Below are 21,463 nucleotides of genomic sequence, written 5' to 3' on the forward strand. Positions count from 1 at the left end.
AAATTCAGCAATACAAAGTATACAAATCAAGGCAGTATCCTCTAGGGATCATAATGGCATATACAATATTATATCAGATGAATTCAAATATAGTGAAATATTCTTCTTGGTAGCCTATTGTCTACTTTTTGCATCTTTTCATTTAATCTAATTTTTCCTGCTCTCTCTTTTAAATACATAAATAAGACCATTTTCTCTTCTATCATACAGAGTTAAATTTCTTTTCAGAATAAACTTATAAATACACCATAGAGCTACTATTAAAATGATGTATAAATCCTCATGTTCTAGAATGAATAAACAATTTGTCGATTTTTATTTCTTTATGAAAAACATCTTTGATAACTCTCTGTAAATAAACAAAAAAGGGTTCATTTAACTCGCAAGTGAAGAATGCATGGATAGCATCTTCTTCAACTTTACAGTGTAGGCATTTGTTATCGTTTGCAATACCCCATTTATGAAGGTTTCGCTGGGTTGGTAGTAAGTTATAACAAAATTTGAAACAGAACTCGCGTAATTTGTTTTCCTGAAGATTCAAGAAAAATCTTTTGAAAACATTCGACCATGTAATATTAATAGACACATTTGTTTCCCAAAATAAACAGTGCATATTTACGAATGGTATCCTATTACAAGACATAATTAATCTTTAAAATGATTTGCTGCTTAAATCTTGTATTCGTTTTTCTTTTTTGTTAACAATAATACAGGGGACTTCCATTCTTTTATTTAGTGGGTATTCTGCATTCGTATTTGTGATTTGATGTATCCATACTTTTTGGTATAGCTTGCTGGAGTTTCATATAATCAAATATTAAATTTGCTTTACTTTTCTTCGTTCTCATCAACACACCAAAAAATTGTTCTGTTCTCTTGAATGAGCCGTTTTCAATTAAATCATTTAAAAATAGGATTCCAGCATTATACCAGTCTCTATAATAAAACATACTGCCATTTAACATTATACTTTGATTAAACCATAAAATCTCTCGAGCTTTTTCATTTTCATGCTCTTTATATTCCAGACATACCCGAGACCTTATCATCATCCATGCGTGCAACACCTCTCCATAAAATATAGGTATTCTTTTATAGTCTTAAGAATGGTTTTAACATAGTTACAGTTGAGCAATAACTTTATGCCACCTTACTGATCAAACCAAAGATTACTCAAAGTTTTCCATATACTATTACTCTCACTAGCTTTGTTAAAAAATTAACCCAGCCATTTCAATCTAAAACTCAACAATTGATGATTTATGTCAGTCATATTAATACCTCCATGTACATAACTTTTTGTTAAAACCGCTCTCTTTAGTTTTTCTGTATTTGAACCCCAAATGAATTTGAAAATGATTCAATTTAATTTTTTTTTTATTCATCTGGTATAGTGTCTATAATCATCAAATGAATGACTTGACTGAGTGCTAAAGACTTCAATACTGTGACCTTCTAAAAAATTATTAGGTTTCATCTTTTCCATCTCTGAAGTATTTTTTCTAGTTTCATTAACCTGTTCTTCCAGTCTATTTTCAACGCCAGATCTTTATCCATATTGATATTATGACCCAAATATTTGACTGGTTCATCACTCCACATCAGGTCATAAGCCGATATATTACATTTCAGATGTCCATCTCCAATCCATAACATAACACTCTTATCTTTATTCAATTTTGGGCCGGCTATTTTGCCAAATATTAACGATTCATCCAAAATATTTTGAAGAGAAGACGGATCACGAACGAAAAACAAGGTGTCATCTGCGTATTGAAGTAACCTAATTTTCGCCTCACAATTATTCATCTCAAGTTGTTTTGGCAACTCCATTTATGACACACACTAAATATGTGTCTCGGACATCTTTCCCTTGAAACCAATGAGTATGCCAAATTTCATGAGAATTGGTTGAAAATTGATGAAGTAATTCAAACTGCAAAATTTTCACCATATGCCATTACCATGGCAACACAATTTCTGACACAGACAAAAATACATCTTGCACATCTTACACCAACAACAATATGTGTGCCAAGTTTCATGAGATTTGGTTAAGGAAGTAGTTTGATGCGCAAGATTTTTAACGGACCGACCGCTCGCCTGACCATACAAGGATTCCTATATACCCCCTTCAAACTTCATTTGGCGGGGGTATAAAAACCTATAAAGGGAGACTGAGTAAAAAGAAGTCCGGCTGCAATCTGAAAAGAAAGCAGAGGAAGAAATTCACATTTCGAACCGAAGAGAAGGGGCAAAGCTCAAAATCCTGGCTGTGAAGCAAAGGAGAACTATTTGCGTAACAAATGACAAGAATAATAAAGACCGGGCATCGAACAAAGAGCTATCACTCAAGAGAGAGCGCGGGGAAGCTATGGGAGGAAGAGGACCTTGCATAGGCATCGCGCACAAAAATAGTACACTGGGATAAAAAGGAAGGAGCAATTCACAAAATTGCTTAAAAAGTCGCGCTCAGGGAATTTAAACGAGCCAAACTATACAGTTCTGAAGTAAAAAGGGTTGGCAATGAATCTGGTTGCAAAGAAGCAACAAAATACAGCATAAAAACACATTTTGGAAGTGTACTTAGCTCTTTCAAGAAGAGACTTTCTTGGAGACCTCTTCACTCCGCGAGAGGTTTAACGTACACTAGTTTGATATAGGTGTGAGCGGAAGTAGAAGAGGTCATGGGTTAGCCTGGAGATTGCCTAAAAAAATCTGTGTACATACATATTAGAGGGCAGTCAATGAAGTACCTAATATATTTTAACATTTGAGGTCATTACCTATGGAGGTCCTCAAATATCAAAATTCAAAGGCTGCAACACTTAGCAATACTCTCTGGAAGATTCAGTGAACATAAAAATTGATATTGAAAAAATATGTTAACGACATAAACATGCTAATCAGGAGCTATCTATGCAAAACATCAATATTCTGATTTTTAGAGGTCATTTACCTGTAGAGGTCAGCAGAGGTCAAATTTGACATATATCCTAATTCTAAAATGACAGGATATAACATCGGTGACTGTTTAAGGTTTTAATTTGTAAAAGTATTATGATTACACCAGTGTTTGAACTATTACCAAAATCACAATTTGTTTACTATGGCAGCCATTTTGGATTTATACAAATTAGACATCTTCCCACCACAGGGATTTTTCTGAACTTTAATTTTGGGGACTTCATGGAAATGCAATGCCGTGAAAAAATTCTGTAGCAATTTGTTTGAGTTGAACCCCCAAATTTTGTTATTTTACTAGTAAATCTAGACACAATAAAAATATTAAAACTACATGAAAATAACTTCACAGCATGTACTTCAGTCATTAAATACATGTACACACAGAAGCTAGGTTTTGACTGATATATCCATCCATCCATCACTGCTTCAAAACATGTCACTAACATTACAGTACTGCATCTCATTGTATCACCACAATCCACTTCAAAATATAGTCATATATCTATTAACAATTAACAACAAAACAAATTCTTGAAAAACACTCATGAAATTCAAGCCTATCAATTTGCACTTGTGAAAGAATGTACCGGTATAATTAAATTGACACAGGTATAAGTTATTTCTATCTCAATGACAATAATTGATGACAAAATTTTGATGAATTATAAACCTCCTATACAATTTGTATGAACTGATCAATGATATTGGATGATACTTTGTATCGCTTTTGCTACTGCATCAATAATTAATAGGAAGCTGAACAGAGCTAGCAGTTCTTGCTAACCATGTACATGTATGTGTAAATAGGGCATCTACAAAATGTATTGAAAGTTGTCATCACATTATATAAATAACTAATTCCACTATTAATTGCATTTCTGACTGTTTTAGAGATTGGAGTATCTACTAAATAAGGGTAAAACTGATAGAAAAAAGAAAGGACATTATTTACTTTGACATCCACAAAATTTACTTGTACATGAATGATGACAGTTGTTAACAATATATACACAGAATGCCTAATAAGCTATGCAATTTCGTATCAAATAACATGCAACATTAAAAACACATAGTCAGAAAATAGATCCAGTACTTTCAAGATGTCTTCAAGATTGGAAAAAAGAAATATTTACAACTTTGTCCTAATTGAGTAGAAATGGCTCCAGAAAACCTAATGAACATCACAAATTTCATTATTTTACAAAGAAATGTAAGACGGATATTTACAATAGCTAACATTGAAATAGGGCAAGGCAACTATGTCTTTAATATCTAGTAGAAATATCAACAAAATTCAGTTACGATGACCAAATACAACTTAACGTATGTACTGGTTTTTCATTCCATCGCTTTTATTTTCTGATCAAGTATCAATGCATATATCGTCGGCGTTCATCCAAACCATCGTATCAGTCAATTGCTGTAAAACTTGTAAAAAGTAAAAAAACTATTGAAATGATTAGACGAGGCAGGGGCGGCAGAATGTTGGAGGGGGGTGGCACATTTAAAGAAAATTAACATTCCTCTCATCTACACTTGTAAAAGTTAAGTACCCTTTTTCTGCTTCACCCCGACCCTTCAAACATGATCCGCCGCCCCTGTAAAATGTAGCGACAAATAAAAGGACTGAGAGAAGTTTGAGATAAAAATTAACAAAATCATATCCATTATAAAATTGAATTCTCACAGCCATAGACTCCAGCCCGCATCATTAAAGGGCTTTCCTTCCCTAGCCCGAACAGCATTCTCCATTAGCCTATTGTCTGCTGCTTTGTTTGGGAAAACGAAACGCTTGTTTTTCAACGATCCGTCGAATAGGTATAAATCAAGCATGTTTTCATGCGAGTTTTTCTCGACCATGCGTCAATCATATTTTACGCACAAGGGCTCATATAAAAGATGACAAAATGGATATTTAAGTTATGAACTTTATTTTCTGAAAAGATAGCAGTAAAAGCAAGAAAAACTCACTTAAAATTGTCATTTGCTGGTGCAAACGGAAATTTACTAGTACCTCTTTCTATTGTTCTAACTCAGTCATGCATGCATTATGAACATTGGGAGTGGCTTTAAATGAAAGAGGGGGAACATTTCTTTTTATTGGTGTACATGTCATGAAGCAAAATTATGATCATGATAGGAAAAAATTACACTGAATCACAGTTTCCTCTTTTCTGGGACATACTGTACTATAAGACCATAGTCACAATAAATATATTTCTCCTTTAAACTCACTTATGGGAAGTTGAAAACATCAAAATTTTGTTTAGATTAATTGTATGTTAATGTTTAATAATGTTTTCATGGTCAAGAAACCATTTTAGTTGTTACTTCCAGACAATTATGAACAATTTGTTTGTCAAATAAAGTGAACCTGTAATGTTAGAAATTTGTCTCAAAATTGGCTATCCAAATCGAACCACAACCTTAACCCTGTTTGCATTAAACCCAAATTCAGAATAAGGGCCATCATCTATAAACCTAATCTAAGCTTATCTTCTTTCACTGTCACTTTTCTCCTCACTCACTTTCACTATCTCTCTCATCAATCAGTCTTCCACTTGGTGACTTTGATAAGTGTCTCTGGTGATCGGTAGAGGAAGATAAGTTTAGCTGTAAGATCCTCCTCCAACTCCATCTCATCACTCTCTCTCACAAGATAGATATCTAGACAAAGCTTGAGGATGCGGTCTACGTTAGGTAGCTCGTTGAACATAATCTGGTAGGAGATACCGCTGAAGTACATTCTCAGGAAACGACCAATCACAAGGACGAGGGAGACGTACAGACCAATTATTCTGTGGGATACAAAGAAAGCCATACATTAGTGAGTTGATATTCATTATTATTATAATTATACAAAATAAACTTTTTTGCATATTCTTTCAACTGCAAATCATAAATACACAATTAAAAAACATGCTGACTGACTTAATGAAGTAAGCCTTGGTGAAATACATTGATGACAAAACGCAGTAAATAACTATTAACATTAATGCTTGGGTCACATTTGATGATGAATATCTTACAATAACTCTATGATTCTTCATACAATCTTGGGAGCATTATAGATGGCTATGGTCTATGAAAATTCAATATGGGAGATAACAAAGTAACCTTTTGTAAAACTTCTCTCTTCCCTCAGCTGTACTCCAGAAAGATAAATACATCCAAAATGACACTTTGACCATCACTTTTACAAACAATAATTATTTGCACAACATTTGCATCCCTCTGTTCAGGTGTTAAGCTGTTGGTAACAAATATAATGGGTACCTTCAATGCACCAAGTACTGGAAACATATGCTGGGGCATTACTATCTCAAGTCTTTTGGAAGTGCAATAAGGGCAATTCAATATTTGATCCCCTGTATGTGGGACATTCTTGAAATATTTCTTTATTTTCTAGTTCTTATGGACTTACCTTATGGAGCAAGCATTTGATTAACTGTTGTAGGCTTACTTGTTACTTTGGACTTCCAAATGATTATGTAATTTCTCTTAACAATTTATTAAATTTCTATGTATTTATCGCTTTAATTTTCAGTGTCCATTGTTCATCGAGTGTCATTTTCGACATACATGTGTGCTGTATAAATCTTAAATTATTATTATTATTATGTAATGCTCTCAAATATCCATGATGGAGAAAATTGGGGGTTGGACATATGTAAAGATTGATTATTTTATGGCTTTGCTTATAACGTTATATATGCATTATTCAAGAACAGTTTCATAAAGACATTGTAATTACCCATAACTTGAGAGCGGTGCAAGAAGCTCTGATGCAACCCTTTCATTGAATGTGAGTATCTGGATGGTAGAACTTTCTTCAGAGGAGTCATCTGCCACCGCCACCTCCCACCATTCCCTGGTTCCTTCAAGGTTTAATATCTCACCAACCTCCAGATGTAAAGAGGCATTAACATAACCATATTCTACAAGAAAGATACATAGCAGAGAACAATGGCATAAGCGGTAGGGGAAAATGGATCATCTACCTCAAGTGAAAGAGAGGCAGTATCATCTTATACAAAGTAGAAATTATCAAAAGTGGTACAGAAATTCATATCGGTCCTTGGTGGGTGGTTTGAAAATATTGAGTTAACTTGAAGAATATGACTCAAGCTCTCTATATTCCTTTTCCCTATTTTGGTGTGGTATACTTTTTCATATTACATGTAGGAATGCTTATATAGTCAAAAGGTTGATTATTATGGAATATACTCTTTATGTTTCTCTTGCTCTTTGAAAGCCAAGTATCAAAATCATCTAGCTTGGACCAGACTGTTGATGAAAGACAGGTAAGGTGCCTGCAATATCCATTCTTTTCACATACCCCCTTTAACAGCTTCCACTCTTCTTTATATCAAATCTGTTTCTTCCCTTTCAAGAGGTTAATACAGTTTCAAGAAAAAATGTTCCAATGCCTGGATTTGTTTTCCTGAATTTTTGGCCATTACTGTTACCATGGCAACTCAATATCAGAAAAATATGAAAAATGTGTCTTGCACATCTCTAGCTCAAGACCCAGGTGTGTGCCAACTTTCATGAGCATAAGTCATAAAATGAAAAAGTAGCTCAATCCGCATGATGTTCGCATTAATTGTTGTAATATGCCATTACCAAGGCTACGCAGGTTCCAACATAAATAATATGTCTTGCCCATCTGACACACAAAAAAGTGTCTTTCACATCTTTACCTCAACACGAATGTGTGAGCAATATTTCAGGAGAATTGGTTGAAAATTGATGAAGTAGTTCAAAATGCAAGATTTTTACCTAATTTTTGGAATTAGACCAATGTGTGTTCCAAATTTTATGCAATTTGGTTACGAACGAGCAAGATTTGCAACAGATCGACCACCCGGCCGTATGCTGATTCCTATACAGTGTGTCCCACAAGAAATATAATATCAAATTACCAAATCATAATCCTAAACTAGTATCTATTTTATACAAATGTTTTAAATTCCATGCGATAAGGTCCATCAAACACAGAGATATGAGGCTTCTTTCAGCAACCATCAGAAAATCAATCCATCCAAGTTTCATTATTATGTTGAATAAAGTATGTAGTCCAATCACGTCTCCATCCACTCTTTTTTTTATATCCTTTTTTTAAAATAGATTTTTGGCACACAAATTGCGGAATCAAACATAAAAATTGATTGATTGATTATAGGTCGACAAAAAGAGAACAAGGAAACGAATCATGAAAACCTGATTTTCTTATTTACAAGATAACTGGATACATCTACTTGATTTATGCTAGTTTATGTTATACAACTCCCTATAATGTTTTGTAATTTGATTGGTCCAAATCGAATCACATGATATTCAGCAAATTGCACTATCCTGCACTCTAACGTCATACCAAAAATACTATACTGCACTCTGACGTCAGAGTGCAGGATAGTGCGAGGTCTGGAATTATCTGGAGCGCTGTGGCCCAGTGGATTAGTCTTCGGACTTTGAAACAGAGGGTCGTGGGTTCGAATCCCAGCCATGGCGTAATTTCCTTCAGCAAGAAATTTATCCACACTGTGCTGCACTCAACCCAGGTGAGATGAATGGGTACCCGGTAGGAAGAAATTCCTTGAATGCTTTGAGCGCCTAGGCAGCCCAGCTAAAGCCGGGGTAATAATAATAGCAGGGCCCGCTGGGAGAACAGTTTTCGGAACTGAAGCGGCTTCCCTGGGTAAATATACCTGTATTATTATTATTATTATTATTATCTAGAATTTAGATCAAATATAGCATTCAGGGCAACTCAATAACATGGGGAATGGGGGGGGGGTGCATAAAACAAACAATATATGCATTCTTGTGCTTAGAGGACCTAAATAATGAACTCTGTGCTCGACTCGCCAAATGGGTATACCGCACTTGGTCCTGCGGACCTCGGTGCAGTTTATCCATTGGCTCTTCTCGCACATCTTTCATTATTTCGTGCATTATTTGTATACTTATCAACTCGCACACCAAAACAAAGACACATAACTTCTTGAGCAATAGCGCCATCTCCCTGTGCGTCCTACTACAGAGATCATTCTACTCTGACGTCCATCTTCCTCGAATTAAGCCCGTGACATTGAGACATGTTGCAAGGCAAGGCGAGGGGCCAATGGGAGGGCCTCAAGTAGATGTATCCAGTTATCTCGTTATTAGAAAATCAGCTAAGTATTTTCATGATTTACTTCAATAATTAGGATACATCTACTTGATTTATGCTAGACCAGCACGGATTCAGAAGTGGGGAGGCATGTCTAAAGCAAAAAGTATGTACGCAAAGAACTAGGGAGATGAAGATATGGAGGCCGCTGCCATCAAGGCTGAGGCAAAATTTGCCTCGTCAGACGGAATGTCTTTCAAAAAGAAAGACATGAAATGTTGGCATTACACTTAAAAGCGGCCCTCAAAACATCGTCAAGTGGAATACCTTGGAAAAGGGCCCACAACGACCCAATGCTCCTGGGCCCTGTCTTACTATGAGTTACGATTGATCCAATCAATCGTAACTATGGAAATCCACCAGTGTCATAATTTTTCTACAGGAAATGTGCAAAATGTCCTGTCTTACAATGAGTTACGATTGATCCAATCAATCGTAACTATGGAAATCCACCAGTGTCATAATTTTTCTACAGGAAATGTGCAAAATGGGCCTTCGGCCTCGCATCGGAAGAAGCGCGTCTGCACCTGCCGACCTAATCGCTAAAACGATCAAGCATGAGGAGTCACGAGACGCTGCAGTGAGAGGTTCGCAAGAAATGACAAAGAGTTGGTCAGATTTATGAACAAACTTTGTCTAATCGAATTACCATTTCAAAGCCTGGACAGGACACCAAATTTTATCTTCAGAAAAGAAGGAAAGTCTGAAAGGGGAGCCAGAAGGACTCCACAGAACAGCTACAGAGCAGCTAAACAGTTTGGTTCCTGTCATTAACAAAGGTGTGGGAATCAAGCAGACTCCACGCCACTCCCACCTTAAGTGTCCGAGTGTAATGCGCAAGCATGCAAGGCTACGCCTCTGGCCAGAGGCGATCACAATCAATAGGCTGTCTTGATGGATAAATTATGCCAAGACGACCAAGCCAACGGCTCAAAAGAAGGTTAGGCGTCAAGTATGGCCGCCAGGCTCCAAGACGGGGCTAAACTTATACTAGGCTGACGTTTGAGAAATAAAAGTGTCAAGAATCTCGCAAGAAGATTCGGATAAGAGACATTCAAACCATGAGGGAAACCGGCAATAATGGCTGCAATGGCTGAGCGATAGCCCCTGATGGTCAATAACGCTCTACATTTGTCGAAATCCAACACGGAAAACCGCGATCGAAGACACTGGAACCTTGCGTGGCTCAGCAGAATTATCGCTACACCAATCCGAAAAAGACTAAGTCAAGAATTGTAAAAACATTCAGATGAGTCTGTCCAGCTTTCAGCTACAAAATGAGCCACTTGCTTTGAGAATCGTAAGGCCCTAGCATCCTAGCCTGAGAGGAGTCAAGCAGTTAAATGAAGAACCGCTGGCCATAAATGCTTGATTCCGGAGAGGAGTTGAGACACCAGGTCTGGCCTCATGGGAAGGGTGAGAGGTTCTTCCTCCAGTAAAAGAGGAGTTGGGGGAACTGCTGACTCCTGAGTCACATGGAGGTTATCAGGAGTACCCATGCCTTGACCGCCTCGACTTGTCATAACTAGCGGTATAAACACAAATGGAGGGAATGCGTAGCATCTCAGATGCCCCTAGTGAAGGTAGAAGGCATCAAAGAAGGTGGCCTCTGTCTCCTTCACATGAGAACATAACACCAGCAGCTTCTGGTTTGAGAGCTGTGGCAAACTGGTCTATTTCTAGCGGCCATGAAAGGGCTTGGATCGACCGAAAAACCTCTGGGTGGAGAGACCACTCGGAGGGTAGGCACGCGTGTCAAAGGAACTCGACCGGTTACCGTCCTGCCGGTTTATGTAAGCCGCAACAGACCTGTTGTCCATGCGGATTAACACAGTTCGGCCAACCAGCTTTTGCTGGAAGTGTCGGGAGAGTTGTATACAGATCAACAAGCCCTAACAATTGAGTTACCCAAAGAAGTAGGGCGAGGTGAGAGAGAAGCTTCACCCCGGAGTCTGCGACGAGAAGGCAGTCTTATAGATGAACGAACAGCCGCAGGGCTTGGCTTCTCAAGTAGGCTGCCATGGCGTTGATCACTTGGGTGAACACCCTTGGCACTCGTTATTGATACGTTGTATACTGGGACTGAAAACCCTGAATGCATCGTCTGTTACTCGGCGGAGACGCCCGTCGACTGGACCCCAGGCTCAGAGCAGTCTGTCAAACAGACTGCTTGGGCTTGGCCAAAGCCTGGTGGTGGACCGCCCACCTCTGCCCCTGCCACCATGGGAAATGATAGCCGGTGTTCTGGCGGGGGAATCAATGACCCAACAGGGCAGGTGCCCAGGACTGTCTCTGAGCCAGGCTTCTTGGCAGAAGGTGCCAATGGGCGGGAGGCCTTGAGCTGTTTAATAAGCTTGGACGCCTGTTTGTGGCCATCGATCTCCTCCTGGAGAGGTGTGGCCGCTTCACCTCCAAAGATATGCATATCCGACTGGGGGACGCCCGGGATAAAGCCATGAATGTCTGTGGGAGGGATATCTAGCTTGGAAAATAGCCGTTCCCTTTGGGCGTTCAATGCCGTGGTAGCAGCAGTGCAAGCTGCATCCATAGGGTACCGATCAGTGAAAGCATAGTTTTGTCCAATTTCGCTGTGACATTCAACTCCGATGCTTGCGTTCGTAAGCCCAGCAGGGCTCCGATGGAGGCAGTGAGCCTAACCGCTGAGTGGGTATGATGCCCATATCTCAGATTCGAACTCTCTATGTACAGCAGTGACCGCTGGAGAGACGGGTGCCTAGTCTAGCCCTGACTCGACCAAGTTGGGGAGAGTAGGACAAAGTGGCAAAAAAGGCTTCCGTATCTTCTTAAAAAAGGTGAAGCTTATGCCAAGGACCGACCGGGGGTTTCCTCGCTTGAGCGGAGGGTACGCTGGCTTGGTAGGCTGCCCACTCAAAGGCAGCCATAAAAATCCCTCGTGAGTGGGATGCCCTGAGGCAATGGGCAATGTATGAGCCTGGGCAAAAAAAGAGGGATTCTTCCTCTCCATCTACAGGACCACTCAGGGGGGTGGGGAGGGGGGTTAGTTGCGAGGGAGGTACTGCTGGAGGAGCTCTCTAGCATCCCGTGCGGGACTGGTGGTAGACTGGGGAGCCGTACTGCCTGGTGAGTTTTTAAAGGTTTGTCCTCTGATGGAACTTGCTCCGCGGTTAGCAACAGGGGGTCGGGTCATGAAAAGACTCCTCTCCCAGTGGAGCACCTGAAGCTGCACGGGCAGTACGGCCTCGTGATCGACTCATGGGCATACTCAGGAGCCTGCCGACAGTTGGGGACGAATCCTGTGTGTCGGTAGCACCTGCAAACTAGCGGGATTTTCCCGTGCAGGTGAGCATCTGCTTGATCGGGTCAGTGCTCGGGGACACAGGCAGCTGAAGCTGACATGGAGCATGGGGGTACAAACCCGCACTGCTTGAAGGCGTTCTGGAGCAAATAAAAGTTGCAACGCCTGGGACCTACGGCAAGGTAAAGCTAAGAAGCAAAACTTAAAAGAGGGATAAAAAAGACCGCATCAGATGCCGTACCTGTAAAAAAAATTTTTTTCTTAATCATTAACTGAGACTAACTACAGTCGCTAATTAATAAAGCAAGACAAGGCTTCTTAAATCTAGGTCCGAAGACAAAAGATTAAGGCAACCTGTAAGAAAAAAAAAAAGTTTCATTTTAATAATTAATTAAGACAAACAGAAGTTGCTAATTGATTAAGCAAGACATGGCTCCTTAAAACTAAGTCCGAGGACATAGATTAAGAACGCCACCTGTGAGAAAAAAACAAAGGTTTTTTTTACACTAATTAAGATGAACTTATTGTTGCTAATTAATTAAGCAAAAACCAGGCTTCGTAAGAATAAGTCAAAATGACAGAATAAAGAAACCTGCCTGAAAGAAAAAAAAATTATTTATAATTTTTTTTTTTAATTTTTGAAGTTTTTTAAAAAGGCTCCTAAAAACAAAGTCCGAAGACAAGACTAGCTAAGGGGGAAATAGGATGGAGAAAAATGAATTCAAGACAAGGCAAGAAAAAACAAGCCAGGCATTGCACAAAGACACTATTACGCAAAGAGAGAAGAACGCAAAACCTACAGAGGGAGAAGTCATAGGCCAGTATGAGCGACGTGAAGCAAAGCAACACAAGCTCAGAATGAGAAGCCATAAATTTACTAAAATTCTCGTAAGATATGCGCTAGGGTAGAATCACAAGAAACAGAATCTGATATACAGTATATGAGTAACGTTATCAATAAAACTTCATCAAACCCTAAAATAATGCTAATAACATGAAAGGTGAGGATATATTTATGCTAAATATGTTTGTTAAAAGATGCTATGTAGTCATTTACATCCGATGAATGCGGATTTTAAAGCTTTCTCGTTACAGTGGCAGATACAAATTTTGACCAACGCGAGTATGTGACATCGCTGTAATGCATGTTATGTTCTTTTTGTCAATAGTTATCGATATCGTTAAGATATTTTTAACACAATATCGACAAAGAATTTTCTCAATGATGACAGCCCTACTGATGTGTAATAAAAACATGCTCATATCTTTGTGATTAGAAGACTATATCACATAAAATTTCATTCAGTTGTAGAAAATAACCTGTAGTTCAAGAGTGTAAAGATATAAGCAATATAATGTTATAATTTTCACATCATACCCATCTAGACTGCCATTAACATTTTTGTGGGACACACTGTATACTCCCTTCAAACTTTGTTCAATTAATACTGAGGAAGGTTTGACTTACTCTCATTACTCTCAAGTAGGATAGTGACTGGTTCAGGGCTGGATAGAGCTGGGACGTTGATGTATAATGGAATTAAATTTGTCATCACACTGTAGGTTTCAAGGATAGAAACAAAGAAAGCATCTCTTTAATCAAACCATTTCACATTCAATATAAAAATGAATATATCATAAAGGTCAAGTCCACCCCAGCAAAATGTTGATTTGAATAAATAGAGAAAAATGAAACTAGCATAACATTGAAAATTTCATCAAAATCTGATGTAAAATAAGAAAGTTATGGCATTTTAAGGTTTCGTTTATTTTTCACAAAACAGTGATATGCACAACTCAGTGACATGCAAATGAGTCAGTCAATGATGTCCATCACTCACTTTTTCTTTTGTTTTTATTGTTTGAATTAAACATTATTTAGTTTTTTACAGATTTGACCATAGGGACCGACTTGACTGAATCATATAGTATCAAACAATGCTAATTCCACATGTTCAGGGAGGAATTAATCACTGTTTCACTTAACAATGAGGAGAAAATTAGAATATTTCATATTTCATATAATAAAATACAAAAGAAATAGTGAGTGGATGATGTCATCAGTCTCCTCATGTGCATACCAACCAGGATGTGCATATAACTGTTTAGTGAAATTAAGCGAAACATTAAAATGTCATAACTTTCTTATTTTACATCCGATTTTGATGAAAGTTACAGTGTTATGCTTGTTGGATTTTTCTCTTTTTATTTAACCCTATCTAGGCCGGGGTATTTTGGGAGTTCATATGGCCGGGGGGGGGGCTCCCAGGCCATATGAACTCCCAATGAGATCTCGGCCATTTGCTGTTGGCCGCGCGATTGTGCCGAAAATTGGCACACAGGTTGTCTGGGACATAATCTACAAAATTGTGTAGTAATTTATTTCCTTCAAATTGCTACTAAGTGATTATGCTAATTTATGCGGAATTAGTATGCGAAATCATACTTTTCCCTTTAACTCCCTAAATAAAGCTCCAAATGTTATAATTTTAGGTTTGGAAACTCTTTCTGAAGTTCTTAGCAAGTGTACATGAAAAAAATTGCGATATCAGATCAATTTCTTATGTATTATATTGTTTTTTGCAATTTATTATGTATTTTATTGTTTTTTTAACCTTCTGTTTTTCATTGTTTTTTCACTGAAAATTGTTTGGGACCCTTCTGAGATCATAAACAGCATAAAAGAAATACATTTGGACCAGCAAAACTAAAAATAATTATGAAAATACTTACCATGATTTTCTTATTTACGAGATAACTGGATATACTCATTTGATTTGCTAGTTCATTACGATTAACTTGCACGCCGAATAAAAGTACACAATTTTTCCTGCGCGCGCGCAGCATCTCCCTACGCACGCACTATCCCAAGATCATCACGCAAAGAGGCGTCCATTTCCTCTCATGAGCCTGAACGCAAGACATGTTGCCACGCAAGGCGAGGGGTCGGTGGGAGGGTTCAAATGAGTATATCCAGTTATCTCGTAAATAAGAAAATCATGGTAAGTATTTTCATAATTTACATGTACATCAATAACTGGGATATACTCATTTGATTTGCTAGACCAACACGGATTCAACGTGAAGGGAGGCATGTCTAGACTAAGAAAGTGCGTACAAAAATAGGGAGATGAAGACACGAAAGGCTGCTGCCTTAAGGACAGAGGAGGCAAATAAGGCCTCATGTGAAGAAAGGTCCTTAAGAACAAGAGGGAGTTAGTCAAGCGTCAAGAACGACCGACAGGTGCCATGACGGACTAAGCCATACAAGCTCAACGTTTGAGAAGAACTTAAGAGGTTGTAAGATTCGGATTGAAGGTATTAATCATCCGTAACCGGAGGGATGATAATTGCCGATGATCAAAAAACGATCTGATTTTGTTGAAAATTTCGACAAGAATCGTGATCGGAAGACTGAAACTTGTACGGTTCAGTAAGTGATCAATCAATCAATCTGAGAAGGTGACAGCGGGGCTAATAAAAGCCACGGTCAAGTCACCGGCTTAATAATTTAAGCCAAGCCGCAACCATGCAAACGTAAGGAATGCGAGATATCTCAGAAGCCCCAGCGTGGGAGAAGGCGCCCAGAATTCGATATCTGTCTCAAATGCGTGAGGGCAGAACATCTGCAGAATTCTGATAGAGAGCTGTGGCAGGACGTTTCCAGCGGTCCGAAAAGGACATGGAACGACAGAGAGTAAGGTTGAAGTAAACCACTCGTAAGGCAGTCAATGTGTCGAGAAAAGCGACTGAGTGCCATCCTGTTAATAAGAAAATGCAACGGACCTGCTGTCTATGTAGAATAGAACAGTCTGGTCAAAGCAGCTCAAACGGGCGTGTCGGAGAAAAACGCGGCACGCATCACGACATAATAAGTGTGATAGACAGCGGATCCCTTTTCTCCCGTACTAAATAAAACACCCGCCTGAGGGTGCAGTGCCCGCGGCGGGAGAGGTGGGCGGTGGTTTGGCTGAAGCCACCATCGCCGAGAGGGCCCGTAAGGCTAGGCTGCGATGGATGTCCGCTGAGCGGAGTAATCCCTAGTCGCAGGAAGCATACGCCAGAGGTGAGCTGGCGAACAATGTCTCTGTCATGATCTTACGTGTAAACGATGATCAAGAGATGTCGGTCAAGATGTTCTGAACCAACAGACAACGCCAGACATGATACCTCAACAGTTACGTTCCCGACGGAATCGAGTGAGGTAACAACGGCCCTGTCCTATCAAGGTTAGGGACGGAAACTGGCTAAGAGTGTCTAAGTCCTCGCTTGACGAAACAAGCGGAGGAGAAAGGCGACTTGAGGAAAATAATCACCAATATTTCCCTCAGTCTGCGATGAGAACCAGTTGTTTACGAAAACAGCCACAAGGCCTGGTTTCTCTGGTGATCGCAAGGGCAAGCACAGCCGGCGCCGGTTGCAACAGCATGGAACAGTCCGATATCGGTAAGATAAGGAGTTCCGAGAAGCTGCGGGGGGCGGCAAAAATGACGCAGCGGGGGATGAGAATCTAAGCTTCTAAAAAGAAGAACTCCAGTGAAGTAAATCACTTTCATGGAGGGACTCATCCACAGTCGGCCCGAGAGAAAGCGGGTCGTGGTGATCGTGGTTAGACAGGCATACAGTATGCATACACACACGTATACATTTTATACATAAATGTATATCCACCACGATTACATCATCCTCGGTCACGCAGTGACCATGGTCACATACATAGCATGGAAGGAGGATGAAAGCAGCCTGCGAGGCGACTCAAGTGTGCCGAGTGAAAAAGCTTCTAAAAAAGAAGACAATTTGACACACGGGCACGGTAAATGCATCGACCGTAGCCCACTCCACACGAGGAAGCGGCGGAGACGCCCGCAAGCTTGACCCACATAGAGGGCAGTCTATCGGATAGACTGTTTGAGCTCGACCGATGGCCTGGTGGCGGACAGTTTGGTGTGAACTCCCCGACCCGGCATGGTGGGTGCGCCCAGGAAGTAGGCATAGAAATGCCGACAGAAAAAACCTGGGGCTTGAAACAAGCCTGAACGCACGTACACAGCCGACAATCTAAAGAGATATATGGCTGTTTCTTTCCACCGAGATGATGCTTACCCGACCAGGAAAGACTCGGGGAACAAGTTGCGAATGTCAACAGGAGGGGTATCTGGCATATAAATAGCCAATATATTTATATCTCAATAAATAGAGTGAAATTCACAAAGCAAAATGCACAAAATTTGATCAAATTCGAATAACAAATAACAAAAGTTATTGAATTTTAAAGATTTGCCTTATTCCAGTGAAACAATTCTCGGCATGTCTTTATGAATATTCATTAGGTGGGCTGATAATGTCATATCCCTATTTGTTCTTTTGTATTTTATTATATGAAATCAGGTTTATTAAAAAATTTCTACCAAGAACTAAAACAATTGGATTCAAAACTGGTTAAGTGCATTAGTTCTTTATTGCCACAACTTATTTCATCATAATGAAGACACATCATTTACACATGTATGAAAAAATGAAACATTTATGATTTCCTGTAATAACATAAGAAAATGGAAAGTGGGGATGTGACATCATCAGCCCACCGAATGAATATTCATGACGATGTGCATATTACTGTTTTCACAAAATATTTATAAAATTTAAAATTCAATAACTTTGTTATTTGTTATCCAATTATGAAGAAATTTTTTAGAAATATGCTCTGTGAATTTTACTCTATTTATTTTAATCATGACTTATTTCCTATTTTTCCAAAAAATTAGATGATATGTTTTCATTTGATATACAAATGGGATACTCTCCAAGACAGGAGAATAAGAAGCCGGCTTATATTTTTGTTTAAAGAAATACACAAAATAACTCCATGTATTATAAATCAAATCACTTCCAAAGCATCCTCCAGGCCAACAACTAGAATAACCAGACAGTCTCATGACTTAAACTTCAGTATAATCAGAGCAAATAAGGATTGTTACAAATATTCCCTCTACCCTCGTACAAATGTGGAGTGGAATTCGCTTTCTCCCACTACTAAAACTGCATCCGATCTAGCTGCATTTAAGAAACAGCTGAGCAAAAACATGCTAATTAAAAGAAGTACATAGCGGCAGTGATTGCATGAATGACCTGCACGTCTATAGCTTCTTTGAGGCTTTCAAGTGCAGTATTTACAAGACAAGACAAGACAATTCTTAATATTTCAGTCGGTTTTACGGATTTCGTTTATGATTTCAAACAAATTGATATCTGACTGCTGTTGCCTCATTGACTTTTGTAAGTGGGTGTAATTAGATTCATTTTCAAAATGTTCATTTCCTGTCAAAATGAATATAAAAATGGAAAAGAAAGTACGGCCTTTGTTTAGCAACTACTGATCAGTCATGCATGAATGATTGTGAATTATTATATGCCATAATGCATATTTTCAGAACTTGCAGTGATTATTGAAGCGTAGCGCGCAACGCTTCATTGATCATGACTTATTTCCTTTTTTCCCCGAGAGATGATATGATATGCTTTCATTTGACATACAGTTCTTAATATTTCAGTCGGTATTACAGATTTCATAAATAATTTTAAACGAATTGATGCCTGACTGCTGTTGCCCCATTAGTTTTTGTACAGTGGTGTAAATAGATTCATTTTTAATATTTCATTTCCTGTCAAAATGAATAAAACAGGTGAAAAGGATCTGAATTTTATATGAAATGAAAGCATTTCATCTCCTCTCTCGTAAAAAATAAGAAATAAGTCTTGATCATTGAAGCATTATGAGTTTCACTTCAATGATTACAAAAATTATGAAAATATGCATTATCACACTTAATGAAGTATAATCATTCATGCGTGACCGATAACAATTTGCAACTAGATGGAAAACAAAGACTATACTTTTCTCTTTCATGTGATATATAATTCATAAGTCATAGGCGCTCCGCCTGTACAAGGGTATTTAATAAAGCAAAGCAACACAATTACAAAACGAAAAGCCGTAAAATTACCAAATTTCTTGTAAGATTCGTGCTAAAGTAGAATTAAATGAAACACAATCTGATATATTATCAGATGAGTAAGACTGAAATTGTGAAAAAGCAGTAAGAGCTACCATAATGCGAGAAAACGCAAAAGTTTTGGGAGAGCACTTATCTGACAACCGTTCACAGTGCATCGCAAAAGCGAAAGAGGAAGATGGACGTCAGAGTACAATGATCTCTGCAGCAAGACGCAGGGAGATGGCGCTATTGCGCAAGAAATTTTGTGTACATTGTTTCGGTGTGCGAGTTGATTAGCATAAATCAAGTAGATGTATCCTGCTTATTGAAGTAAATCAACAGAACTGTAAGTGAACTAATTTCTTAATGTTAACATGTCTTGATTGATTGCTAAATCGAAATAAACTTTTATCTCAACACAAATAAAATAGGACTGGAAGTGAAGTAAAAAAAAGTTAACAGGTCTTTATTCATTTGCCCCTTCTAAACAATTCGAATTTAGAATTAACATTATACAAACAGATTAAATAATTGTAAGAGAATTGCAAGTAAAGTTATGATTTGTCCACTGTCTCACCCTGGATCACTGGTGTTAAATTGAAGTTGCTGAATCAGATTATCCCTAAATGCATCGTATTCCTCTGTCAGCATCACATCAAGATTGTTCTGTATGGTTGGTGTGACTTGGGCATTATTGGTGATTCTGAGAGGAAAAACATTACATTAAGATCATCATCAATGATGGAAAAATAAAATGAAGAAAAATAAAGAACACTTTTAGAGGTATAGAACCAAAACAGACAAAATGAGAGGGAGAAAGAGAGATGTTGAACAGAATGTAAACCAGGGTAAGACATAAATGAGCATAATGTAATTGTCTGAAAAGGGTTTTCTAATGTCTTTACTATTTCATCATTTGAATTCGTTTATTAATTCATCTATTCTCACTGCAAAAATATGGGATTTGGGGATTTCCATGACTATTCTTCATTGGGCTACATTTTTAAAGTAACAGTATCTGAACTGAAACAATCTTACATATGTTTGTATATTATGTCGATATACCATAATTGCTAGGAGGTTTTTTTTTTTTGAAGGTAAAGGAAGTTGATAGATTCAGACAAAGATATTAAAGCATGGAAATGTTTTAATTTAAGATAATCAATTAACCCTTCAAAATTATAATACTGCGAGTTGTTTAATGTATAAATAACATGGGTTAAACTTTGTGTGCAAAAAACAACAATTGCAATATACATATGTATTCATGCAATGAAGGGGCCTGAGCAGGACAAGAGATTGTAAGTGCAAAATATCCTGAAATAATTTTGACGTGATTTAGAGTTACGCATGAGGTAGCTACAGAGACACAAAACTAGTTCAGTCATTTCTGCAGTACTTATGAATACACAAACTAAAAACTATTTCAATACATGCACAGAGTGTGTGATCATTGTCAAACTTTAAAAAAACATAATGAACTTAATTATATTTGGAAGAAAAAAAGATATGAAACTTATTTTTTTTACAGGAAGATTACTTAACAGGCCAATGTGCATAAAATGTACCATATCAATTTCATTGATACCAATGATTAAGTAATACATATGCTGGTTCAAGCAGACACAATAGTATGTTGTAGGTAATGAAAGAGAAAACTCTATTATTACTATGGTCACATAAACTACCTACAAAAGATTTTCATATTTTGACCCTAGTTTCTTTTCAGCCTGATACCTGTCATGGATGAAAAACAAATTAACAAATAAATCGTGTAAATTCTTAATCAAATCGATCAAATATTCTCCAGGGACTAATGGGGCATTAAAAAAACTCATGTTCAATTGCAAATCAAGCGTAATTAAGTGTTGCAATTCAATGCAAATCAACTACAAATTAGCATTTCATGAAAGGACTAACCTTTGATTTTGGGACTTACACTGATTTAGAATAGGATGTATGTTTCATGCAACATTCCTGAAGTTTTTATAATACTGGAACAGACACCTGTGATCATTTGGTTGAAAAATTCCATAGTAGCCATTTTAA

The 21,463-nt window shown here is 38.1% G+C and overlaps 1 protein-coding gene across 1 annotated transcript in view; it reads right to left on the reverse strand.

The window, feature by feature from the left end:
* Positions 1–300: 300 nt before the first annotated feature.
* LOC129279271 (piezo-type mechanosensitive ion channel component 1-like) overlaps positions 301–21,463 on the reverse strand; it is a 113,062-nt gene continuing 91,899 nt past the window's right edge. The window contains exons 42-45 of the mRNA XM_064095657.1: positions 19,992–20,117; positions 13,888–13,976; positions 6,722–6,905; positions 301–5,765 (exon numbers count right to left, since the gene is read on the reverse strand). Of these exons, the coding sequence (XP_063951727.1) occupies positions 5,513–5,765; positions 6,722–6,905; positions 13,888–13,976; positions 19,992–20,117 (652 nt within the window). The 3' untranslated portion in view covers positions 301–5,512. The remainder of the gene's footprint in view (positions 5,766–6,721; positions 6,906–13,887; positions 13,977–19,991; positions 20,118–21,463) is intronic.

This window comes from Lytechinus pictus, chromosome 2, assembly GCF_037042905.1.
Source record: "Lytechinus pictus isolate F3 Inbred chromosome 2, Lp3.0, whole genome shotgun sequence".
Classification (NCBI taxonomy): Eukaryota; Metazoa; Echinodermata; class Echinoidea; order Temnopleuroida; family Toxopneustidae; genus Lytechinus; species Lytechinus pictus.